Source organism: Lissotriton helveticus, chromosome 3_1 (assembly GCF_964261635.1).
Source record: "Lissotriton helveticus chromosome 3_1, aLisHel1.1, whole genome shotgun sequence".
Classification (NCBI taxonomy): domain Eukaryota; kingdom Metazoa; phylum Chordata; class Amphibia; order Caudata; family Salamandridae; genus Lissotriton; species Lissotriton helveticus.
The window spans coordinates 821,535,748-821,563,075 of record NC_136061.1 but is presented as its reverse complement, the minus strand read 5'-3'; the positions used below and the strand labels follow the sequence as shown (position 1 = coordinate 821,563,075).

General features: G+C 41.3%; 1 protein-coding gene across 1 annotated transcript in view; it reads left to right on the top strand.

Moving 5' to 3' along the window:
- The window catches only part of CSMD2 (CUB and Sushi multiple domains 2), a 607,842-nt gene that overhangs the window by 209,004 nt on the left and 371,510 nt on the right, over positions 1-27,328 (top strand). The window contains exons 12-16 of the mRNA XM_078683053.1: positions 11,505-11,692; positions 13,586-13,774; positions 14,306-14,422; positions 22,145-22,360; positions 26,346-26,534. Of these exons, the coding sequence (XP_078539179.1) occupies positions 11,505-11,692; positions 13,586-13,774; positions 14,306-14,422; positions 22,145-22,360; positions 26,346-26,534 (899 nt within the window). The remainder of the gene's footprint in view (positions 1-11,504; positions 11,693-13,585; positions 13,775-14,305; positions 14,423-22,144; positions 22,361-26,345; positions 26,535-27,328) is intronic.

The window sequence follows — 27,328 nt, the reverse complement described above, 5'->3', positions numbered from 1 at the left end:
TTATTTGCACTCACCCTCTGTTTGTGCACTTGTTATGGCTTTAATTCCATACTGCAAGAAGTTGTGTTAATATTTTGGGTGGTTAACTTTAAGGAATAATGAGAACCCTTGGTAGGGTGAACCCTCAAAGTCACTAGATTAACCTAAGCTCTACCCCCTTGTATCTATGGCACAGAGTAGACAGGCTTAACCTACATCTATATGTAAAGTATTTGTGCTGTAGAAAAACAGTAATAAAGTCAAAATGCAAAATAATAAAAATCCCAAACCACATTAGAAAAATAGAGTAAACCTTTAATAAACTAGGTTATACCAAAATGACAAAAATCCAATAATGTTGGAAGGGGATATGAATGTTTAAACTTTTAAGTAGAAATAGCACCAAAAAGCACAAAGCGCCAATGACATTTAAATGATCGCAGTAGAACGGTACCTAGGTGGAATTTGTGGCTGACTGTGATGGAGCACGGATTGGATACACCAAGCAGTTTTACCCAGGTTCACCCTGTTCAAAGAGTATCCTTTCAGACGTAGTCTTTTCTGATTTAGGGCCTTATTTAGAGTTTGACAGATGGGCTACATCATCACAAACAAAACAGGTATCCTGCCCACCGAATTACAAATGCACTGTATCAAATGGCACTTGTAATACCTTGGAAGGGATATCTGTCACATTTGTAACAGAGTAATCTGTCTACCAACCACTAAATCTGTCCCTTAATCTTTTAAGTCCCAATCCACCACTGAAGTATACATCTAAAGCCCCCTCCCACTCCGGACCTTCGGGGAGATATTTAGAGGCTCACAGGGTGTCAGGTAGAGCCAAACAGAAGGGTTCAGTCCAGGCAGCTAGGCACTTCCAGAAAAAATCTTCTTGCTGCCTGTTGTCTCCCTGTAGCTACACTGTAGGACAGCCATCTAACCATTGGCGTCAACTTCTATGTCTTGATACAGTAGGGTTAAGGTCCAGTTCTTCAAGGCTCCTCTCAGGTCACATGCAGCAGGTCCAGTCCTCTACTGATCTTCCGCAGGTCCAGAAATCGTCGTGAAGTGATTGCTTGACAATGGCACATTTATGCTTGTAACCAGCTAGGGGGGGGGGGGTGATGACTCAAGAGCATGCCTTAGCCTATGGGGTAAAAGTTCCTGGGGCCACGTCTACCCACTTTTTCATTAGTTCCTGTTTGCCTGAGACACAGAAATCTGGTAGGTCAAAAGCAGGGTCTGTCGGTAACCAGAAGTGGATGCAAATGAACTACCTTGACATCCTATTCCCTCCCTTTCAAGTGTGCCCAAAGTGTTACATGTTGATCAACAGACCTGTCAAGCAGGAGCTGATTATGTACTGTCAAGAGGAGTCCCTCAGCCCCACCTTCATATATTGTAGATTTCAGGTCAACCCCTTGTTGGCTCATAGGAGGCATTTCACGCTGATTCAGGGCGAAGCAGAGGCTCAGAGCTGGTTGAGGATTATGCTAATTAGTCTTCTGACAGTTCAAGCAGGTAAAAGGTATATCTCCAATAGTTATTTTCCTTTAATATTCATTACAAATCTGAATTCACCATTGAAATGGATTTCTAATGAGTTAAAAGTGTGGTTTAATTATTTTTCTAGCTGATCCCTTTCCCGAGAATCAGTACTAGTACTTAATATTGCTTCTCAGTGTTTCTGTATTTTCCAGCCAGCCACCTTACAGTGAAAATTGCTTTTTGAGGCTAGTCACTGAAAGAATATGCTAACTGTACATTTGTATATGTCCTACTTTTTAAATACATCCACCCTATCTATTGGGCTACAATGCTGACACAAGGGTGACAGATTAACATTTAAAAGGAAGGTTTTTACCTGTCAAAAAGGGCTTACTTTGACAGGTTGTAGTGCATGTATTGCACTGTTACTAGCAGGCTACTATGAGAAGTCTGAAATCAGGTTGATACACCCACTACAGCGAATGGCACAATAGGTACTGCAGTCCTCCAGTGGGACTTAGCTTCAAAACCCTAGCTACATTTTGTAACATATACTAGGGACTAATAGGCAAGTTAAATATACCAATATGGAGTATACCAATTCCACCATGCTAAATGGGGGAACACTGGCACTCTACTGTTGGTCAGTAGAGGTAAAGTGCACAGAGTTTTAAAGCCAGCAAACGGTGAAAAATATGGGGTGAACACACAGAAAAGGTGGATTTCCTATACATACCTGAAAGCCAAAGTGAGGACCCATTGTTTATGAATTTTCATCCAGAATGTGTACTTCCAACAACTGATGGAGAATAATTGGCACAACACACCTCATTATGCTAAAGAATGCACTGTTCTCTTCACAGAAGCAAATTCTCAGTTTGTGCTTGCGCTGAGTAGCGGCGTATTAGTGAATGACAGGGCCATGGTTTGAAACTGCAGTACCATCTTTCACTAGAAGCTGACTGGCCACTGCTTAAAGTGGGGAATGGCAACTCCCTGCTGTCAAGTGCAGTGTGTTGCTGTATCCGCCTGCAAGGGGATCCCCAGGGAGTCCCTGAGACCCTCTTTCCACTCTTGCCAGGATCGACTTTATGGGGCTCACTGACTGCTCTACATCATATTTGTCATGCAGTCACTGTCTCTCTCGATGGCTTTTTTGTCATTGTGTCTCTGTCCATTATACATTATTATTTCATTACCAACTGACTTGAAAGTTGAGGAAGATTCTTCCATCTGAACCTTCATACAAATGGACTTTGATCCTTGCAATTATTTTACCAAAAATATCTACGAATAATGTTATTCATGTGAATGCCATATTTGTGATGGTCTGTTTGCACCCACTCTTCTTACCATGTTGTCTACCCCCTTCCATTGATGTGGATATGGGGATTTTTTCCCTAAGGCAATTAAGACCAAGCATTGTAAAGCTGAGGAAGTTGTATGTGTATGCCAAAATATCCTTATAAAAAATATAATCTGTCAGAAATATCATGTCCTAAACATTGTTAAGTATACATATTAAATATGTGTATATATATATATATATATATATATATATATATATATATATGTATATATATATATATGTTTTATTTTTTTATATTCATATATATGTATGCAAAAAAGAAGCAGAGGACTAGCACTGTGCCATGCACACCAAGCTTGAAAGGGAAAAAAGTATTTTGCCATTTCTTCAGCAAGGTCTTTAAGCACAGAATTAGCACAGTGCCATCTATGCCAAGCTGTAAAATGACAAAAGCCTTTTACCATGCCAGGCTCGGTATTACAGCTTTGGATTGATAAAATACCATCCAAGCCAAACTGGAATTAATAAAAGCAATCCCTGAAACATGTTTTGATATCATTATAGCTCTTCAGAGAGGTTTAGCTTTGTTCAGATACAAAGGAGCACCCGGTATAAGTCAAAACAAGTCCCTTTCAGGATTATAATACCACATAAATTATGCAAAAGAGAAACACAGAACTCTGGGTAGTTCACAAGTTTAGGTGTAGAACATCTCCTGTATAGAGCACCCTACAACACCAGCGACACCTTGAATCTGCTCACTTCAAATGTTTGTTTATATAGGGTTAGCACAAAGCCATCCATGCCGAGCGAGAAAGGCACAAAGTCTTTTTTTATTTCTACAGCAAAGTCTTTATGCATTGAATTGGCTCAGTGGCATCAATGCCTAGCTTTAAAATCACAAAAACATTTTACTACACCAAGAGTTTTATTACAGCATTGGATGGTAAAACACCAACCAAGCAAACCTAGAATTAATAAAAGAAATCCCTGACACGTGTTACGCTTTCATTATAGCTCTTTAGCGAGGTTTAGCTTTGTCCAGACACAAAGGAGCACCCTCTTTAAGCTAAAACAAGAGCCTTTCAGGATTAGAGTGCTGCATAAATTTTGCAAAAAAGAAGCACAGAACTCTGGGTCGTTCCCAAGTTTAGGTGGCGAGCAGCTCCTGTACAGAGCACCCTACAAAACCAGCGACACTTGAATCTATTCACCTCAAATATACACGCATATTACATCACTCAGGGCATTGTCAGTGACATCACCGTGACATCTCAAACGACATCATTGATGGTATCATATAGTGATGTCATCCAATGATTGTGAGTGTTTTTTATAGGTTTTTGAGTGTTAAAGATATATAGTAAGATACTACAAATGTTACATTAGTAAGCGTTGTGTACTATTAATGAGTGATACTATTTATAACACTTATTATGTAAGTGGCTATGTGACTGTGTGTATCCATGTGTGAGTAGGTGTCTGGGTGGCTCTATGGGTGTGTGAGTGGTTGTATTAGTGTATGAGTGGGTATGTGAGTGGTTTTATTAGTGTGTGAGTGGGTATTTGAGTGGCTATGGTTGAGTGAATGACTGTGTGTGTGGCTGTGTGGGTGTTTCAGTGGTGTATGAGTGAGTGAGTGGGTATATAAATGGCTGTACAGGTGAGTAGTGGTGTGTGTGAGCAATGTATGGGCGAGTGAGTGGGTGTATGAGTGAGTAAATGTATGGGTGAGTGAGTAAATGTGAGTGTGACTATATGGGTCAGTATGTGCTTGTGTAAGTGACTGTGTAGGTGAATGAGTGACAGTATTGTTGAGTGAGTAGGTGTGTGAGTAGCTATATGGGTGACTGACTCAATGTGTGAGTTGCTGTATGGGTGAGTGAATAGGTGTATGAGTGGCTGTATGGGTAAGTTAGTGATTGTGTGCGTGGGTCTAAGTATCAGTGAGTGGGTGTGGGAGTTCTTGAGTGGGTGTGGGTGTGGGAGTGCTTCTATGGGCCTGTGTATGGATATGCGAGTAGTTGTGTGGGAGTGGGTGTATAAGATGTTCTATGGGGATATGAGTGCATGTGTGAGCGGTTCTGTGGATGATGTCATCAGTGATGTCATTTGAGACATCATCAGTGATGTTGCTGACCATGTCATGAGTGATGTAATATGTGAGGTCATAAGCAGTGCATTGGGGGGCATAAGTTATAGTTAGCTCAAGTAACTATAACTACTGAATTTCTATGGTTTGTATGAGTGAAATCTGAGGTTAACAATAAAGTGCCTATTAGCTTTGCTATTTTTCAGTTAATTTCAGTTTTTTTAATTCTATTTCTTATCTATAAAACTATGTGACCTTTGTTTTTTTCAGTGAATTTCGAAGGATTTTTAATGTTATTTGCTGACTATAACGTTCATGTAAACTTTGTCTTTTTTTCAGGGAATTTTTATCTTTTTTATGTTATTTCCCAACTATGACGTCCCTGTAACCTTTGGTATTTTTTTGTGATTTTTTTAGGTTTTTTAAATTTTTGTTTCCCAGGAAGGGGCGGGGGGTCCACGTGCACCTCTTCCACTCCATTATTTAATAGCCCTAGGAAGGTGGTGGTCCCCGGGGCTCAATGAGCACAATGGAGGTGGGTCTGCACTTCCCCCTCTTATATTTAAATAAAGACCCAGGGAGGTTGTGTCCAGGGGCGAAAAAGAGCACTAGGAAGAGGCCCTGTGCACCGCCTCCTTCATTTTTAACATATAATGACACCTCTCGGATCTGGACCACCCGGGGGCAAATCTTTAAACAAACGAGGGAGACCGTCATTGTTTTTTTTTTTTTTTTAAATCCAGCAAATGTGCGGGTATTGGTGATTTTGCAGAAAAATAATTGTTTTAAATACTTTTTGCCCAGGCGGGATCTCTGGGAGACTACAGCACCAGAGCTTGTGGTTCAGGGTATTACTACCCTGTCCCCTTTTCTTTATTTTTGGGGTCTTTTGGGACTGAGTCCCAAAATGGCTGCCAACACTTCCTTTTTGAAGTGTTGGCAGACAATCAGATCTCTGCACAAGATCGTCATTACTTGCGAAGGCTTCACTGGTCCCAGCTATATAAGTTTGGATTTCCTTTATTCTTTCAAATGCTACTGGTTGGATTTACAGCAAATAACAAAACGCATGTTTTCTGGACCAAGATCTACCCTTTTACCAAATTTGGTGTCATTCTGTCCAGCGGTTCGGGCTGTAGTTGTGTTTAAATTTCCTATGAGAATTACTTCATATATATATATATATATATATATATATATATATATATATATAGATATATATATATATCTATATATATCTATATATATATATATATATATATATATAGATATATATATCTATATATATATATCTATATATATATATATATGACTGGAACTTCGCCATTCGCCCCAAGGAATATGGAAGCCAAAAAACGAAACGGACCCTTTCAGGTTAGATTCAAACGCTTATTTTATTCTGTGCACCCTCTTGTCTGCCATGACGCGTTTCGGGCCCTGGAGCCCTTGATCACATGACATGGTCGAAATACACCCAGTGATTTGTAGTACAGGAATGGTCACATGGATCCAAGCCTATAGAAATAAAGAAAATACTGCAGCCTAATCCGGGTTGTTTGACGAGAAAACATTTTTCTTCTATTAAGTGTTCGTTTTTACATCATTATTACCTCTTTGCATTACATTCCACAGATATGTGCAAATTTTTTTCGCAATAAATACAATAAATATTTAAAATAAATACTTAAATATGTGCAAATTTGCAATGACAGTTATCCGATTTCATTACACCAATAATTATTTACACTATTGATCAAGTATACACGTATTCCCTATTGAGCTATTATACAACTAATTTTCTCAGACATAGGGAAATCCTAATGTAAAAGTTGGTAAAAAATAAAGTGCATAATGCCTGTTTTCAAACTTATTTACCTGTACAATGACTGATAAAAGAATTTTTTTTATATATATTCCAACAATTATTTACATTATTTGGCACATATATACATATTCACTTGAGACCAATATATCTATCATTTTATCTAACAAAGAGAAATGTATGTGCAAAATTGGCAAAGTAAAGTGCACAATGCTTAACTAGTCAAATTTTCTAGTGGATTGTAATACTTTTATGAGGATTTTAAATAATACTGCCCAAGTGGGCATTCTTGTCATTATTCCGGACCACTGCTGCTACACTGCCTGTATTTTTCTGTGTTATCCATGTACCACGAAAAGAAATAGTGTGATTTTCCCTTAATAGTGTGTTTTATTCAACTATTTTAAAATCTGGCAGTGCTAGATGATATGGCATGTTTTGACGACTCTATGTCCCTAATTCATTTATAGAATTCTAATGTCTGATTCATATGACATGCTTATGATGTTATTCCAAGTGTAAGCAGGTATATAAGTCCTCAGTCGCATTGAGGCCATAAGGTGTCTTGGTGTCGAGCTCCAGGATATAGCGGGTTTCTAATACTCGCAGACGTGCTTCTCTGTTACCTCCTCTCCGCAAAGGCTGCACCATATCTATTGCATAGTATTTCAGGCAGTTTACATCTCCCTTGTGGCATAAATTAACATGCCTCGCCACAGGGTAGGTTTCATCCTTGTTAGCTACTGCCCTCATATGCTGCAATATTCGTTTGTGGACTTGTAGCTTAGTGCTACCAACGTAGCAAAGTCCACAAACACATTCCAATACGTAGATAACGAAATCTGATTTGCAAGTTATCTTCTTAGAAATTGGAATCTCTGTCTCACTAAATGGAGAACTATATGTTGTTTTATTCTATCCTATGGTGCACGCCTTGCAAACTGCACATTTTAAGAAACCCTTGCTTTTGCCCAGCCAGTTGTCACGGGTTGATATCTCCGGGCTGCTCCTGACTAACATGTCATTCATAGACCGAGCACGGCTGTATGTAATTGCAGGAAAAGTTGCCATCGTGTTTCCAATCGCAGGATCCCCTGTGATAATGTGCCAGTTTTTCTTGATAATATTCTGTATTTGTCTATACTGGCAGCTGTATCCCACGATAAGTCTTGGTTGGCACCCTGCGCTACTTGCCAATATTTGTTCTGCCCCTGCATCTGCTGACATTGATGGGGACAGTACAACCTTATTGGCCCTTTCCATTGCTTTTGACACCACACTTTCTGTATAGCCTCTCTGTAAGAATCTTGCTTTACTCTCTTTTTGTGCTATTGAACAGGCCGTATCTGTGCTACAGATTCTTCTAATCCTTAGCATTTCCCCATAGGGGATGCTTCGGATTAGGTGGTTGGGGTGCTGGCTAGAGGCATGGAGGATTGTATTACCTGCCGTTTCTTTGCGATGTAGTTTAGTCTGCAATCTCCCTTCTTCAACATAGACCTCTATATCTAAAAAATTAACTCTATTTTCACTGATAGTGCCTGTGAAGTTCAAATTCAATTCATTTTTGTTGATGTCACTAATGAACTGTTCCGCTTCACTTGCTGTCCCCTTCCAAATTATAAACAAATTGTCTATAAATCTGTACCACGATATATATATATTTAAAAATATATATTAATTCTTAAACTTAAAAAGGATTCTGTTCAAATAATATTTATGCAGGGGATACTTGTATCAAAAATTACATCTGCTAAAATGCCCACAGTGACATATTGCCTGCTGGCCTAGTGGCTCCTTAGAAACAATGGCTCCCCACTCAGAACCATAAACAACTGACTTAGAAAAAAAATATATAGGGCATACTTAGTCAGTAGCAAATGCAAAGCCAAGTGGCTAATTTTGTTGTGAATGCCAGATAATTCAACTAGAATAATTTCCCGTGCATAATCAATTAACCAATTTGTTTTTGTCCTGACCAAATTAATATCTAACATCATGCTCACGGAGCAACTGGTACCCATGTGTGTAAAAAGCTAAACGTATCTCGAAGAGAATGCACAATATCATATTCTATATTGAGCTAGGAGAGAAAGGTTAGATATACATAAAATAATAAAGATATAATTCCTTTCCCATGCAAGTGCGGTTGAAAGAAATGCATCTTTCAAAAATGAATAAATCAAAACTTATCATATATATCCGAAAGAAATACTTCATTAGTGTACAAAATCTAAGATTTTCTTCCACCAGATTAGAGGAGCAATGCGTCACTTGTTATGGAAAAGGAGTGCCTGAAAAGATAGCTGATGCAGCTTTCTCAACTGGAGGCTATGTCCCCTGAATATAAATCAATTGTACATGTAATATCCCATCAGCCAATGTGAATATGTAGTTCCTCACTTTCGTTTAGTCCTCCTGGGAGCTAACTTCCAAGCAAGATTATGTACTCTGACTCTTTGTGCCTTAGTTCTCCTTCCCTGTTGCCCCTCTGGCCTTCTTTTCAATCCTGTCAATGCCAAAAAATACAAGAAGATTTGCATCTTGATCATGTTTTTTAGCCCAGTGTCTAGCAACAGGATAGGTTACATTTAGGTTTTTTATGGCCAGGTAATGCTCCAGCAACCGCTTCTTCACTGGGCCTATGGTGCTGCAAACATATTTCAATAAACAAGGGCAGATCAAAACATAAACACAAAAATCACTGATTCATGAAATGAATTTCTTGATCTTTTGTTCTTTGCCTGTTGCGATATTATATATTCTCACTTTTTGCTCTTTCTACAGGCTTTACATCTCACGGCTCTTTTTTTGCACTGTGTAAAAAAAAAACCGCAGTAACAAAGACCCAGCTGGGTTGAAACGCATTGCCATTAAATATCTGTTGTAACCAACACGCTGTGTGCAGGCTCGTTATCTTGTTTATCCATACAAGATTGGTTGTTGGTTTTTTCAAGCAGGACTCACACCCGCTGACCTGTACTGTCCCCCATAGGTGGATGTGACCGGAATTCCTGTGAAGAACTTGCCTCTTATATATATTATATATATATATATATATATATATATATGTATATATATATGTATATATATATATATTTATTGCTCCCATATGCCCTTAGCGCGTCATGTGATCAAGGCAGTGGTTAACTGTCGAAACGCGTCATGCTGGGCACTTGCCTTAGTTCATTTATGCTGACTATTTTGCAATAAAATCACTCTGAAAGAATCAAGCACAGTGTGGTCCGTACCTGAAATTTTTCAAGACGGTGGCCTTCCAGGACTGTGAAGGTCTCATATATATATGTATATACATACATACATATATATTCCAAATGAGACATTTTTCTAACTCCAGAAAATGAAGCGAGCCCACCAACCGGGTTGTAAACAAACATCATTTATTCCAGAGAGTCCCCCTAATATCCATTCTGTGATGCGTTTCGACCTCCTCCAGGTTTTAAACATACAGGAATACAGAGTGGTCAATTACTCTCCTTTTTAAACACAGGTATATCATCATAAAGGAAAGACTTCAAATGAAGTAGGTCAAACTTGACGGTAATAGTTCCAAATAAATGGCATTTTTCAAATGAAACAATAGATCTGATCTCTGCATGCAAACCTTATTTTTTTTTATAATTGACACTTTAAAGGGTTACTTTTTTTCACATGCCGCATTGTCATTCAAGGACTCCAATGTCCATAATGCGTTGCAATTGCACTGTATATTTCAACCATTCAATTCTTCAGTATTGGCCCTTTTGCAGAATCACGTCTTTCATTAGTAACATAAGTATAAATCCTCAATTTGCCTCGATGAAGTCAATTTCACCCCCAGGGGGCTTTAACTTTGCACACACCAAGAGTGGCATTGTTGTATAATTACAGAGGGTGTTGTTTGGTCGGATAAAGGCAGTTGTCAAAATGTGCACATAGAGTGACAGAGTTATCCTCTTCTATATTGTGCAGTACAGTATATTACCCTGCAATACATGAAATTAACTTCCTCGATTCGAGTTGAGGATTTAGACTGCCTCACTCCTGCAAGCCTCATTAAACTCGCTTTCTGGTTGGCTGGTCGCAACGCTAAGAAAAATTATGTGGGCGGCCGCCATTACAGGACACAGGGACAAAATTCATCCATAATTCCCTTCATGAAACAATTGTTTTTTTTTCCAGTGACAGTTTTTTTGTGCTGTGGTAATGGACTCGAATTTGAGCGTTCCACTGTAGTCATGTGAATGTTTGTTTATTAGTACCGTTGCTCTAATGAGATGCTCTACCCTGCTTTAACGAAAGGGCGGGATCTTGCAGATTTGGGGATCCATTTAGAACACCCCTGTGTATTGAAATTCTTGCTGCAGGTTTCTTGTGCTCCTTCCCATATGGTCTCTTCCCCTGTGTGGATTACTTCACGCTATGATATGCGAGGAACCTACGACTCCTGTATTGATTTTTGGAGGCAGAAAATGCACAGGTTACTTTGAAGCTAATAGTTCAGTGCACTTTTCCCCAATTGAAATTGCTAATTTTAACCCAAAACATAGACTAACAACATAACCTCCTGCATGTGTTACTATAAAGTGAATGTAAACAGGTATGTATAAAAATATAACATTAATATTTTTACTCCCCGAACAATATAGTTTGAATGAACCAAAATGCCACGTTTTACCTTTGCACTTGGGAAATTACTTTGAAATGTTTTATAAAATAAAATTGAAATGTATAGGGTTGGGAGATGTTTACATATGCCCCGTGCTCAACACCGGTGTGCATTAACTACCTGCATGCTCTTTAAATCCCAGGTTTAAAACGGAGGTCAACTATGACACGCTGGAGGTACGCGATGGGCGCTCCTACTCCGCGCCCCTGATTGGTGTCTACGATGGCACCCAGGTGCCCCAGTTCCTCATCAGCACCAGCAACTTTCTTTACCTGCTCTTCTCCACCGACAAGAGCCACTCTGACGTCGGCTTCCAGATCCGCTATGAAAGTGAGCGCAAGATCTGTTCGATAATCACACCATTTGAAAGCAATCAAATGCCAATTTCAGCCGCTCCTCGGCTCGGGGCTGTGGCCAGAATATCACTGGCGGGCAGGGCTGCGGCATTAAACTCTGATCAGCCAGTAACAACCTGCGAATTGTCAACATTGTCATTGATTTTCCTTCAGAGGAGCTGGAATAATGCATTTGAAAAGGTGTTATTGAAGAGAAATATTAGTGTTAACTTGCTTTTCACTCCTGATACATATTTTGAAGGTGTTAGAATTTCTAAGGCTTAGGCCACGATACGCAGGTGGGGCTGAATCTGAAGTGTCTTAGAAGAAAGCAAGGCCTTTTTTCCAATTTGAACTATGAGTGCCACTACAGAGGGAAAACATAATTCAACACATTGTGCCACATTGCTAAATCTTTCAAGCAGGTGTGGAACAGGTTCCTAGTGTAGCATGCCAAGCATCGTTGTTGTGGTATGACTCAAGATGTATACAGACCATCAGTTTTCCAAAATTTGACACTGAATAGGAATATTATCCTACTTAAAGTGGACGTGATTACCCGATTTAATAGAACTTTGAGCATGGGTCAAAGTAAGTGGCAGATCTTGGGCATTGACCTGGCAAGAAGAATATATATTGTTTTCTAGACATGCCTGACTCTCAGCAAAAGTATATCTGATTCAAAACTTTTAGGATGGGTATCCTGGGAACCTAGTAGAAAGTGGAACATGAAACCAGTATTACTTGGGGCCAGTAGGCTGGCTTTATTCTGTTGCAAGGCAGGTACGGTACTGGGTAGAGAGACTGATGATCAAGGAGTTCAGAGGGCTTGTGCACTCTTAAATTCAGGGCGTCTGTGTTTCACAAACAAGGTTTATGTTGACTGCCCTCATCAGTATATGTTTCAGCCCTCCACAGAATATTGAAATTGGACATGCCTCTGGTTCTGGTGATACTAAAGGGAAGCAACATTTTGTTGCAGCATTCCAGGGCCTGGAAAGAAGGACCTGTTGAGTTAACAAAAAGGCAACAATTTATGTCTACGCAGCTACCGGCTTGGCCAAAGTGTTGTTCTAGTTGGATGGCTTAGCGGTTTGGCAAGTGGTGTGCTGAGCTTTGGGCCTCTGGGTCAACTGTTCAGATTTTGCATATTCAACAGAGAATACATTTCAAACAGTGCACCAAGACACACTGACAAATATAATGCCCTCTGTCTTTAGTCTTAGCAGAGTGGTCAACGTGCCTTTCAATGATGACGTCTGTCTCTCTTGATTTCACATAGGTTTTAAATGCAACAGCGGACAGTGCTGGTATGCTCGCACTACTGTCAATATGCATCATGCATACCAATTCTAAAGTAATAAAAAACATACGTTCACAAAAGTACCAATAGTTGAATCACTTTATGGAATGTGCTGTACAAAAAAAACATTACTCACCCTCACTGTTACAGCAGTAAATCTAATGTCCCAAATGTGAGACAGGATACTTATAAACCACATGACAGTTGACACTCAACTCATTGCAACATACTTATGATCATGTGGTGTCACCAAAGGAACAAGAAAGCAACGACTTGCAAATAAATGCCAATGTACTTATGATCCCTTAATGTTACCAACTCTAGGAGTGGCACTGACATAAAAGTAATGTGTTTATATGGACTTGCGGGTTAGCAAATATAGTGCATTCAGTGGCAAATGCAGGCCTGTGTACATCACATTGAGATTTCCTTAGGTGCCCATGTCTGTAATTGAGAAGAACAACCTTGATCAATTTGGTTCAGGCCTTTCATTCACACATTCATTCATTGTCTCAGTTGCTGCTAGCAAATGTCCTGTTCAAAATGCCTTTGTAAATATGGTGCCTCTTTTTATGTTTTTCACAGCTGTAAAACTCCAGTCCGACCATTGCCTGGATCCCGGCATCCCTGTTAACGGCCATCGACATGGCAATGAGTTCTATGTGGGTGCGCTGGTGACGTTCAGCTGTGACTCGGGATACACGCTCAGTGACGATGAACCCCTGGAGTGTGAACCTAACTTTCAGTGGAGCAGGCCACTGCCCAGCTGTGAGGGTAAGGTCCACTGACAGTGCCTGGCTCCATCAGAGCTTCCAAATAATCACTCATTTATATCAGATCTTTTTCAAAGGTTTAGAGGCCGACTAGTGACAAGGGTAATCAAAGGCGGCTGCAAAGGAGATGGTAGTATGGGTCAGGGTCACTAGCGTGATAGTCTATAGTTAGACATGAGGTTGACTCTTCCAAGTCCTACATCCCTTCAACCACAGTCAGTATGGGAAGGGCCATATCTATGAACTTGTCACTCAAAGAGTACTAGTGAAATAAAGTCACACAGCCGGAGATAATAAATTATGGTACCAGTAATTTGTCATAGTGTAAATAGAGGGCATATATGCCCTCTTCAGTCTTGCTTAGATGGTCTGAATCCGTCTCATGCGCTTGTATTGCATTTTCTTACCCAAGGTTACTGTCCTATATTAGATGCATCTTTAAAGCTGGTCCTAAAGCTATTTAAACAATAAGTGTTAACTTACCTCATCGTTCAATCTGGTGATCATTTTTTTATTTTTCTTTCCTATGCAGCGCTTTGTGGAGGTTACATCCAGGCTTCTTCAGGAACTATTTTATCTCCAGGCTTTCCAGATTTCTATCCCAACAACTTGAACTGCACCTGGGTAATAGAAACTTCACATGGCAAAGGTAAGTGTGGTAAAGAAAAGAGCATCCTACTCATAAAAATACAAATTTACATATATGTGTGTGTGTGTGTGTGTTTGTGGGCATTGATATATCTCACTTTTAAGCATAGTATCAGCACAGTGCCATCCATGCCAAGCTATAAAGTGACAAACTTTTTGCCATTTTTAGAGCAACGCTTTTAACCCCTTGCATGCTGATGACGACCCCCAGCCGTCATGCACTACAGTGCTTGTGTGCTGATGACGGCTGGGGGCCGTCATGACCGCACCCGCGCTGAAATCTGCAGCACAGGAGCAGAATCGGCCCAGCATGGAAGGGGTTAAGCATAGGATTAGATGGTACTATCCACGATGAGCTGAACATGTCAAAAGCCTTTTACCACTCCAGACACAGCTTTGAATCAATAAAATACCATCCAGGCCAGCTAGGAATAAATAAAAACATGTGCAACATGTATCACTTTAATTAGAATACATCAGAAAGGTATAGATTTGACAGACACAAGAAAGCATCCAGTATAAGTGAAGACACTACCTTACAACACCTTACAAGGAGCACCCTACAAAACCACTTACATTCTGAATCTGCTCACCTCAAATGTCTGTTCTTATGGCAGAATTTTCAAGTATATGATTTGCACAGTGCCATCCATGCTGAGCTAGAATGTGTCAAAGTCTTTTACTATTTTTACTGCACATTCTGTAAGCATAAGATATATATACACTTAAAACACACTTAGAACCTGATTTAGATCTTGGAAGACAGGTTACGCCATCTCAAAAGTGGCAAATATGCTACCCACGGAAATAGAAATCCTATTATATCCTATGGGATTTATATTTTGATGGATGGGATATCCATCGCCATTGTGAAGGAGTGACCTCTCCGTGGAGATCAAAATCAGGCTCTTAAAGTATATTTGTAGTTATGAACTGAAATCAAAAACAAAAACATTGAACTTCATATGCTATCTTTAGGACCACAATCTATAACCAGCACAATATCAGTGCAAACCACAATTCCCGCACCAAATGATACTCACAGATATATAATATATATCTTCCAAGTACTTAGATGTGTAGTTTTGAACAGAAGTCTGTGTACATTTCTATATACTTATCTTCATGATAATTTGGTAGTTGATATCGTAACTACAATATTTTTGTAGCATGATGTGTTTGTGTTTGACATATAATCCTTTATAAAAGATTTGTAGAGTGCTGCTTCACCCGGGAGGGTATATCCACACTGGCATTGGGGGCGGTGCTGCTGCTGAGGGATGTCTGTCTAATAACAAGGTTTTTAGGTATTTCCTGAATTCCTTCAGGGTGGGGGCTATTTAGAGGTGGAGGTGAGGCCATTCCAGGATTATCCAAACAGGTAGGAGAAGGCGCTGACACTGCTTCTGTGCAGGCGGGGTCATGTGGGCTGGGGCTAGGGAGAGGGATGTGGCGTGTAGTTGTCTGAAGAGTTGGTGGAAATTCACCCTGTGATTGAGGTAGGCTGGTCCCTTGTTGAGCAGAGCCTTATAGGCGCGGGTAAGCAATTTGAACTGCCACTGTTTGCTGATGGGGAGCCAGTGCAGAGATCTGAGGTGAGGGGTGATGTGGGCCCTCTTCGGTAGGTCGAGGATGAGCCTGGCTACTCTGTTCTGAATGGTCTGGAGTCTGTTTAGTAGTTGTGAGGTGATCCCCACGCAGAGGTAATTGCTGTAGTCCAGGCGGCTGATAATGAGGGCCTGGGTGACCGCGCATCTGGTGCTGATGGGGAGCTACTTGGAGATCTTCCTGAGCATTCAGGAAGCAGGAAGATGAGACAGTGTTTATCTGCTTCATCATAGTGAGCTTGCTGTCGAGTATGATGCCGACATTCCTTGAATGCGCTATGGGTGTGGATGACAAGCCAAATTAATTTGGCCACCAGGAGTTATCAAATGTGGAGGTGTACCTCCTGAAGATGAGTGTCTATATTTTGTCGGTGTTGAGTTTGAGGCACGTGTTGTGCGTCCAGCTTGCAACGCTGACCATGTACCTGTAGAAGTTGTATTTGGTGTTAGTGGGGTCTGAGGATAGGAAGAGGATGAGCTGAGTGTTGTGAGCAGAGGATATGATGTTCATACCATATGATCTGATCAGGGTGGCCAGAGGGGCCTTGTACATGTAGAACAGGGTGGAGCTCAGAAAGGACCCTTGGGGAATTTCGCAGGTGATGTTCTTTGGACATGAGTTGTAGAGTGGGAGGTGGACGCTCTGGGATCTTCAGGTGAGGAAGGATGAGATCCACTCAAAGGCTTTCCCTCTGATCCCCTCTGGTGGAGTCTGTGTGATAGGGTGTAATGAGAGATCGAGGAGGATCAGGGCAGCAGTTTCTCCTCTATCTAGGATAGCCCTGATGTAAGTTGTGGCTGCGATAAGGGTGGTTTCTATGCTGTGATTTGAGCAGAATCCAGATTGGGAGGGGGTTCAGGAGGTTGTGGTTTTCTAGGTGGTTGGCGTTTTATTGCTTTCTCCAGAACTTTAGTGGGGAAAGGGAGCAGGGATATTGGGCAGTAGTTTTTGAGATATTTAGGGTCTGCGGTGGGTTTTTAGAGGCGCAGTTTCACTTCTGCTTTTTTCCATCCATCTGGGAATGAGGCAGAGGTGATAGATGAGTTGGGGATTGTGGTGAGTTCCTCACTGAGGGTGCTGTTTCCCAGGTTGGATATGTGGGGTCAGGGATATCTGGGTGCTCCTGAATGGATGGTGTTCTGCGTAGAAAGTGGTTCCCAGGTAGTTATTGTGTTTCTGTTGGAGTCGGTAAGGTTTAGGAGTCTGTTGAAGTCGGCAACGGGTAGTTGGAGGTTGAAGTGTTCATAGATGGTGGCGATTATGCTGTAGAGGTTGTCTGTGGTGGTATCGTAGAGGTGCACGGAGAGGGTGATGGTGTTCTCTATAACTATGAGGTTGGAGAATTCTTTAATGAATCAGAATATTTCCTTGCTGTTGTTTGAGCTGGCTTTGAGGCGGGTGGTCGGTGCTTTTCCTGCCATTTTTCTGGAGTTGGTGGTATTTGTTGAGGGCTAGTTTGAAGTTAGCTTGGACGATGGGTGCTTTGCTGGTGTGCCAGATCCGTTCAAGTCAATTACAGATGTGCTTGGTAGATTTAATATCTGGGGTGAACCAGCTGTCGTGTTTGGAGATCTGCCTGGTTTGGTGGGTTTGAGGAGAGCGACTATGTCAATGCATTTGGTGGTCCATGCAGTGAAGTTTTTGGTGGCCACCTCAAGGTCGAAGCAGGTGTCTGGGTGTGGGGAGCCACTAAGGATGTTGGTCTAAATGTTTTTCTGTTAATTTGCTCCAGGGGTTGCTGGATGGTTTGGTGGGAATATTGGGGGTGGATTTGATGAAGAGGTGGATGATTAAGTGGTTGGACCAGGTAATTTCAGAGGAGTGGCTGTAGTTGATTGTGTCTCCAGCTGAAAATATGGGGTCCAATGTACGTGGGAATGGCGACTAGTTGCTAGAGGCAGAGGATGTCCATGCTCTCGAGGTGGTTGGTGGTGTTGGTATTGTTGGGCTCATCCAGGTGAGAGTTGAGACCCACGAGGAAGATAAAGCCTTTCAAGTTGATGGCCAGAGGGGTGATGAAGGCGGAAATGGCCTTGCAGAAGGTTGGGCGAGGTCTTGGGTATCTGTAGATGAGAGTGCCTCTGACTGTTATACTGCAGTGAGTGTTGATTTGAAAGTTGAGATGTTCTATGATAGGGAAAGCACTGTCCCAGCTGAGGGATTCTTTGTGGATGATGGCTATTCCACCACCTTGTTTGCTGATGCGGTCCCAGTGAATTATCTTATATCCGTTCGGTGTGGGGGTGGTGATGTTGGATGCTGATGAAGGGTTAATCCATATTTCGGTGATGAAGGCGATAACCAGTGTGAGGGGTGTGATGGTGTTCCAGATCTTGATGGCGTGTTTGTGGAGCAATCAGATGCTGATTATCAGGTAATGGAGTTGGTCTATCATGGTGGAGGTTTGCTAGGGTTCATGGGCGGTGGAGTCCATGTTACAATAGAAGAGTCAGTGGAGGCAGAAAAATGGTCCTACTATTGATTGAGGAGAAGTGCAGGTTTTGCGAGGTCCAAAGTTGAGGGCTAGAAGCTTGGTGATGATGTAGCTGTTACTTGGCTGGCGGCGAGGAGTCCTGGCACTAGGCACAGTCCAGGCGTGGACAGGTGCTCATGAGCTTGCCAGCATGCCCACTCTGCGGCCTCCATTTAGTAGGTTTGCATGAGGTGGGAGGGGTGCAGGATGGGGCAGTGGGAGGGATAGGGGCTGTGGGAGGAATAGGGCTTCGAGCGGGTCGCAGGCAATCAGGGGAGCAGGAAGGAAGCAGAGATTAGTTACTAAGGAAAAAGATGATTAGAGGCTGTAAAATAAACAAGTTAAGCAATGGAAAAATAGTTGAGCAGAGCCACGGTTAAGTGGAGGACAAAAACTGAAAAAAAAAGTTATGGGGAACAAAAGAAGCTGAAAAGGAAGCAAGATAAGTGGGGGAAAAAACGAGGAAAAAGGATTTAGGGGAAACCAAAGACCCTGAAAGGGAAGCAGGTTAAGTGGGGGGAAAATGAGGAAAAAAGTGTTAGGGGGAGAAAAAGAAAATGAAAAGGGAAGCAAGTTAAGCGGGGGAAAAATTTGGAAAAAAGAGTTAAAGGGAGCAAACGAACTACCTGAAAAGGAAGCAAGTTAAGTGTGGAAAAAACGGGAAAGAAGTGCAAGGTTCTGAGCGACTTCTATTGTGAGGTGGTTGGCATGAACGAGATGCTTGTGCTGCTGGCAGCAGGGAGAATGTGACCTTTTCAGTGGGGTCATGCTGCAACCTCCATTAAGTAGGTTCCCATTAATATGGGTGGGCACTTGGCGAAGTTAGCGGATCTGAGGCGATTTGGGGAGAACTAGGGAAGCAGAACTTGGTTATGAGTGAAAAAGCAGGGAAAAGGAGATTAAGGGTTTCAAGCCTAGAAAAAAAAAACAGCTTGAGCTGTGGAAAAATGAGTTAATTGGAGAGTTTGCCTGGAGGGAGAAAATACGGTTAAGTAGAGGGCAACAATGGGGATTAAGAGTTAAGGGGAAGCAAAAGAACATGAAAAGGCAGCACCTTAAGTGGGGGATTAAACGAGGAAAAATGAGTTACGGGAAGCAAAAGATCTGAAAAGAAAGCAAGGTAAGAGGGGAAAAAGAGAGGCAAAAAGAGTTAAAGGAAGCCAAAGAACCTAAAACAGAAGCAAGTTAAGTTGGGTAAACTGAGGAAAAAAGAGAAAGGGGGAGCAAAAGAACCTGAGAAAAGCAAGTTAAGCAGAGGAGCAAAAACATGGAAGCACAAGGTTGTGAGCGACTTCTGGCACGAGGCAGTTGGCACGAGCGAGATGCTTGTGCTGCTGGCAAGAGGGAGTGCTGACCCGGGAACCTGCTGTTTGAGCAATGCAACAATACTTTACACATGGCCTCTAAAGTTAAGCCTGACTGCTCTGCGGTATAGCTACCAGGGGTTTGAACATAGTTTTATTTGCTGACTTTTGTGGTTCACCCTGACAAGGTCTGTGATTATTACTTGCTATGGGTTCTACACTCCTCACAGAATACTCCAATTTCTTTTAGTGGACATCTGCCAAAACGCGGACAATATATTGTCCACGATGTTCAGATTGTATTGGGTTGCATGCTAAATAGGGCAGGAGGACACTCGCTGCTTATTGGCTGAAGTCCCAAATCTGCCAAACACTAAATAAGGCCCTATGTCAGCACATGGACTCGGGTGACTCAGCCCCAATTCAGGTGTGTGTTTGATTTCACTGTCACTTGCTTGAATTTCTGCAGGTCCACTCAGCCTTTTATCTTCCAAGGTTGCTTTAAAAAGTTTCATTAAGTTGGATTGCCCTTGAAATACACGAGCTGCCAGTATCACCATGTCACCACTTAAGGTGAAAGTGTGTGCTACAAATTTGCCTATTATGTAGAGGTGCTGGAACAATTTACAGAGTGAGGGTGCTTCTATCAATGTTACATTATTGAAGTCATAGGGATTGGGAAAATCCAAGAACAAATGTAGCAGATGAGGCATTTACTGGTATTTAAATGTGTGCTAGAATAATATTGATATCCTACAGCCTTTCCTTCCACACTCCCTGTACAACAAGATTGTCGCATAGCTCACTTCAGTCAGAGAAAGAAAATAAATATAAACTCCATCTCCATTTTAAAAGAGTAAGTAGTCGTTTGTAAAACAATTTGGCCTGACCTTTGATCTCTGTCTTTGAGCGTATAGCAAAGTTCACAAGAAGAAAACAAAATTTAAAGGGTTGCTGCAGTACCCCCACATCGACGTCTACGCTTTTATGTAATGTTTTGTGATGCTATCAAAGTAAGACTCGAAATATACTGTTAAAATGCAAAGTCAGCATATTCATCCACAATCTATTTATACTATGTCATCTTACAACTATACTAGGCCTTCAGGAAAAGTGAGATTATAACATTATAATATAATATGGGACCTGTGCCGCTACATACCAAGTATAACCGGATGTATGACGTTACAACGCATATTTTTACAACGCATACCATTACAATGCATTTTTTACAAAGCAAAATCCTTTACAACGCATTCCATTACAACGAATTTTCTAAAAACTACCATTACAACGCATTCCATTACAACGCATACTACCTTTACAACACATATCAGTACATTGCATGTATGGTAAGTATTGGATAGTATAGGGGTAAAAATTACTATTCTAACTCCAGGGGGTGCAACAGTAGGGTAAGTTTTGGATAGTGTAAGGGTACTATGCGTTGTGATGGTATGCTTTGTAATGGTATGCTTTGTAATCACTGCGTTGTAATGACATGCATTGTGATGGTATGCGTTGTAACGGTATGCGTTGTAATGACATGCGTTGTGATGGTATGCATTGTAATGGATCTTGCGTTTTAAAAGTTTTGTTGTAATGGTATTGCGTTGTTAAAGTTGCGTTGTAAAGGTTGTTTCCCGTATAACCATAAAATACAAATATTGTAACTAGGCAATATCAGGGTATAACTATCCAATGTAACTATGCTATGGCAAAGAGTGAAAGTATAAAAATACAATTCAAATATTCTGCAACATTTTGGAAAAGCAGGAATATAACTATATAATTAAACAACTATTTGCTGCTTTGGGAAGAATTTTCAGTTTAATGCATAAGTTCTAACTTTCCCATTATTCAAGGTAAGAGTTTACTCAAAACGTGTAACTATGCAAACTATTTCTAGATGCAAAGAGAATACCTGTAAAATGTAACTAAAGTGTGTCAATATGCAAACAGTATGCCAATGCAATGTAATTCTTCTAACTATAATGCTATGCAAAGTAATAGCATAATTGCACACTACAACTGTGCAGTGACTCAATGGATGTCAATAGTGTTACTGTTCAGTGCTAATATTTTGCAACTATCACTCAAGTATACTTTGATGATGTAAAATGTCATCCAAGTCTAATTTGATGATGTCAAATGTCACCCAAGTCTACTTTAATTATGTTTGATTGTGAAGTCATCTGAGATGATCCATCCTCTCCTTGTGTTTGCTGTAATCTGAGATGATCCATCCTCTCCTTGTGTTTGCTGTAATCTGAGATGATCCATCCTCTCCTTGTGTTTGCTGTAATCTGAGATGATCCATCCTCTCCTTTTTCTCTAGGTGTGTTCTTCACATTCCACACCTTCCACCTGGAGAGCGGCCATGATTACCTACTCATTACGGAGAACACCAGCTTCGCCCAGCCTCTGAAGCGGCTCACCGGCTCCCGCCTTCCCCCTCCTGTCAGTGCGGGCCTCTACGGAAACTTCACCGCCCAAATCCGCTTCATCTCCGACTTCTCCATGTCCTACGAAGGCTTCAACGTCACCTTCTTGGGTAGGGGGCTGTGTGTGCACTGGTAGGCCCGTCACACCCTTTTCTTTTATCCCTTGCCACTTCTCTGCTTCATGCCAGCCGCATACCCAGGTAGCACCTACTTATCTGTGTAATTATATATTCTGGTGCTCCTTAACAGGTCTGCTGCATAGTATATCTTTGAAATGAGGCCCACAAAAGTGGCATTTATCAGTTGACCTGCCAAGAGGCTGCACGCTGACTTCGGCAAAGGCCTGCTCTCTTGTCTCATTTCCTGTTTTGCTGTTCTCTGTCTCCTTAACGTCCACAGTCTCTTTACAGAGCGTATTTGTGCGCGGCGTTAAAGGAAAAGAAAGCATTAACCCTTTGCTGTAGCTTCTCTTGCTTTACAGCCATCTGGCTGGGGTTGAAAGGAGGTAGAAAGATTCGAGGCCGGCCATTTTCAGCTCTAGGGGACACCTTCAAAATGGACTTGTGCTAAACACACACATCTTGCTAATCCTTTTAATTTTGGTTCAGTCTTTCCTCATGCGACACTAGGAGTGCTGGGGAGCGCTGGGCAGGCCTAGGCCCCCGCTGTTTAGCAGACTGCTTTCCGCTTTGGTGACAACTGCTGAATACTTAGAGCTCCTTCTCCTTGCGAAGCCTCTTGTAAACCCACCACGCTGGGCTGTTACTCACATAGTAGAATATTCAGATTGCAGATTGGAGAGTAAGTATGAGGTTCATAAGGCATCTTCAGTATAGTCTGAAGAAGACGGTCACGTGGAGACAGCGTCCATTAGCCAAAACAGTCTGGATCATGCGTAACTCGAGCACCGCAATCTGATTGAAAAAGTATAGGGAATAGCCAATCCATTGCAATATTTCCTGCAGCTGTGTATGATCACAATGGATCTCATACTGAATTTTGCTTATGTGCTCTTGGAAAAAATACATTTTGCACAAGCTGTTGCCACAATCCAAATTTCAAGTGCTGGTCCATGATCCTACCGGCCACCATTGCAGGGCATTGCTGTGTTTATTCAGTTAAATTTGTGTTCAGACTTTGTGTGTTTCGAAGACTGTCACCAAGGTATACTGACTTCCATACAAAGCAGCTGACTAGTTCTCCCAAAATATGCAAGGGCTAGGCCTGGAGCGTTCTCCTTGTCTTTTGTGGCTTTATCACTTAATATTGATGGCTATAATCAAGAAGATGACTTGTGTTTTTACCAAGAAATTGATCCCGGCTTTGAATTTACCTCAAAATAGCCTCTTTTTTTATTTTTTACTTTTTTTTTAATTTTAACAATACAATATGCGTCATATATTGACATAGTACATTTCTTCACCTACACATTTCCATATTTCTTTGAAGTATATGCATGCCCTGTGTTACTCTGCCGCCGTATATTAACATGGCATCCGTGTATTCTGGTTACATAGCAGATAAATTGCCCAGTTACACTCCTGTATCCGACATAGCTATTTAGGTGTTCAGAACAGCAACTCATGTGTTAGTGCGGCTCTGGTGTATTGCTTCTTTCTTTGGGGCAGCAACTCAACACCCAATCTTCACCCCAAATCACATTACTATGCAGCTCATACTTCTCAAGAAAAAAAATATGCTATGGATTTTTGATAATGTGGTCACAGTCATTTTTTGTACATTTTCATGGTAGTTCATAAAGCCAGCTCTTGCACATGCATGAGGAGCCCCTTCACAACTCCCTTACCTTGCTGTTGAGCTCAAAGGTGCACTGCTCCACTCCTACGTCACGCTTACATATCAGTCTGTGGTCGTACAGGTCAGTTATTCTAAAAATATATGGTGAATGTGCCTTTAAATGTCTATAGTTGTAATCTGTGGCATTTTAGACTCATGTTCTGATTGCAACTGGGATCATTTTGTTTCTGGGGCAAAACCTCTGCTTACACCTGAAACGGGGTTCCAAGGCCGGTAATATTTGCCCATCCGCTAAATGGAGAGGTGGTATTTTTCAATCTGTAAATTACATACCTCATGTTGTGTGCACAAGCTTGCAGCAGGTGAAGCCTGGTGAGTATCGTGTTAACAAGTATTGTTTGTCACTGCGCATGATCAATTGAGCCAGTGCTTATTTTGAGCTTATTTTGAGCACGTGGGGGGCAACGGCACTTCTTTTTGGGGACCAACACTTATTTTTCTGCATCTGACATTTACAAAGAGCAAGAGAAAAATCAAATAACGCTGAAAGACGGAGGAAGAAAAAGATTTGTTCAAACGTGACACAGGGAAAAAGAAGGAGCCAGCTCGAGCGGGAAAAAGGGGCAGGGAGAGTCTGGCAGTGGATTAAGGAGGTATCACTGGATGTAAGACTACACATCCTTAGAATTCACTGCGCCGACATTAATTTCACCAGATCTAACTTCTGAGCACGACTCTGGGCACCAACACTAATTCTTTTACAAAGTAAGCACGGATTTTGATACTCTCTAGATGTGCAATATTTAAGATAACTAACTCTCCGTTCACAAAGGTTGTTAACTTTAGTCGCACAAGACGTCATGGAGGACTTCTCTTATGACATTTCATGCTATGTCATCAGGGGCAGCATCTCTCTTACAGAAATGTAAGACAACCCACGCGTTGAAAGAGCACACTGTGCAGAGAAGGAAATGAAGCTCTCGCGGGTCTATAGCGGCAATCTGGCAGTGCCGGGAGTGTCTAGTCTGATACATCAGTGCATGGGCTAATTTTTTGGCTGTTTGTGAGTCTGTTTTACATTCTGGTGGGCTGATTTTCACACGTGATTTCTCTGATATTGCCACAACCAAACTTTGCCTGCAACAAGTACAAATGCATGCTGTCTCTCATGCCTTGCAAAACATACATTTTGTCTTTGCAAGTTTAAATGTGCCCCAATTTGCAAATTTGGGCCACTTTTTTAGCTGTTTGATTGGCTAATAAGGGACACTTTTAAATTGGTGCTGGGACCTATATTCTGTTGCAGTCCGACTCTTAAGGGGAGTGTTTCCTCAGCCTCCGACACTCTGCTATGTTCTGTGGATTGCAGTTAATTTTAGGGTAGACTTAAAATCTGTCTAGTTGCTTGCCCCTTTTGTAATTCAAGATGATATTCATTTCCACAGCCATAGCAAAATGATGGCCCCTTTACTATCACAGTCGTTTCCAGTACACCGAGGCACATTCATTTGTATTATTGACTATTTCTGAGGTTTAGCTAAAAAACTAAACTGTGCATTCCTGTTTTAACAACTAAAGGTGTAAAAAGTTTTTTTAAACATTCATGATGTTCCCCTTCACAACTGAGCAAAAGTTGCAAAGCTGCTTATTTACCACTAACAAAATGGTTCTGCTTGAAATATATTTTGCAGTAAATAGTGTTCTACTGTGCAATGCCAATGTGCATAAAAAAACTCTGCAAAAGATAAAGTTGCAGTAAACAAGTTTGCATATATTTCCATCTGATCTGTATTTAATTAGAGTGAGACCATATTACAACGTGAAGAAAATCTTTGCATGTAAGAAAGCAGACTTCAAAACTTTGCAAGCTTCTGTATGGGTGAGCATCCGGAACTTTGCTTCGGAAAAAATCCCCACTAAATACATTCCCGACGCCACACTTTGAAAATAATGATATTCGTAGAATGTGTCCCATGCGTATTAATTCGGGTAGACATTTCTCCGATGGATGGCCAGTCTCAACTTATAGTCTTTATTTGGGCTAATATCTTGCCTTGAAGTGCAGACACTATCTGGTATGTGTGTGTGTGTGTGGGGGGGTGGGGGGGGGGGTGCGGTGTGAGTGGCACCACCTCCCTCACTCCTTTGTTCCTCATTGCCCATCACAGACTACAGTGTGGTATATATATACCCTGTGTTCCACCAGTTTCTATTGACTGTCTGGTAATTTCCTGCTATTTATTGCCAGCTGTGTAAGTGACACATTCCCTCTGTTCGTCATGAGTAAGCCTCCTACCTTAGCCTTCTCCAATAATGTCTTCATCTGATGTATTCCAGAATATGACCTGGAGCCTTGCGAGGAGCCAGGGGTTCCGGCCTACAGCATCCGAAAGGGCCTGCAGTTTGGTGTGGGCGACGTTCTGATGTTCTCCTGCTTTCCCGGATACCGGCTGGAAGGCGTGTCGCGGATCACCTGCCTTGGAGGTAGACGGCGTGTGTGGAGTTCGCCTCTGCCAAGGTGTGTTGGTAGGTGGTCATGTGCTTTCATTTTGATTTGATGTCTCTTATTTGTATTTTAAAAATATCAAGTTTGCATTAGGTGACATAGGGGCGGCATAGGATTGAGGGCGGTCATGGGAGGGCACATGGAAAGAACTCCGGTTGCACCCACTGCGATTTAATCTCATCCAGTTATCTACTTTGGCTTGGAGACGTGATGATAAAAATAGCAAAAAATATATAGTAGAGCTAAATATTTCTGCAATATTTTACATTTTATAAGTCAAGTCAAAACTCACAGTAGAACAGTAGAAACATGAATGCCAGAAATTGTAGAATGGGGCAAAATATGACTAGTTTCACAGGCAAACATAGTACTCATCAGTGGCGCAAATACCGACATCATGCGTTCAAATACTTAGCAAATGACACACTGCAACACAAAGCGAACAAAAAGAGAACAAATAAAGTGAATAGAAGACGACAATATAAAGTGTTGAAGAGTCCTAGCACTTTATACATGAAAAGTGTAAACACACCCCGTGAAATTTGCAAAAAAACACACATATACACATTAAACAAATTGTGTAAGCGTTTGCCACATGAACATTTCCTAATGGTAAGCTTATGTGTGGCGGAAACAGCACATGGCAATTGCAAATCTTGGGTCATTAGTGCTGCAAATTCTTAGTAATGGTGCAATCGTCTTGCCCACCTAGGTAACAAAGCTAGGAAACCAATTGCACACGTCCTTTAATCCCAGCTGCTTTATAAAATATATAGCAGACCTTTAGCACAAGCATCTCAGTATATTAATTCAA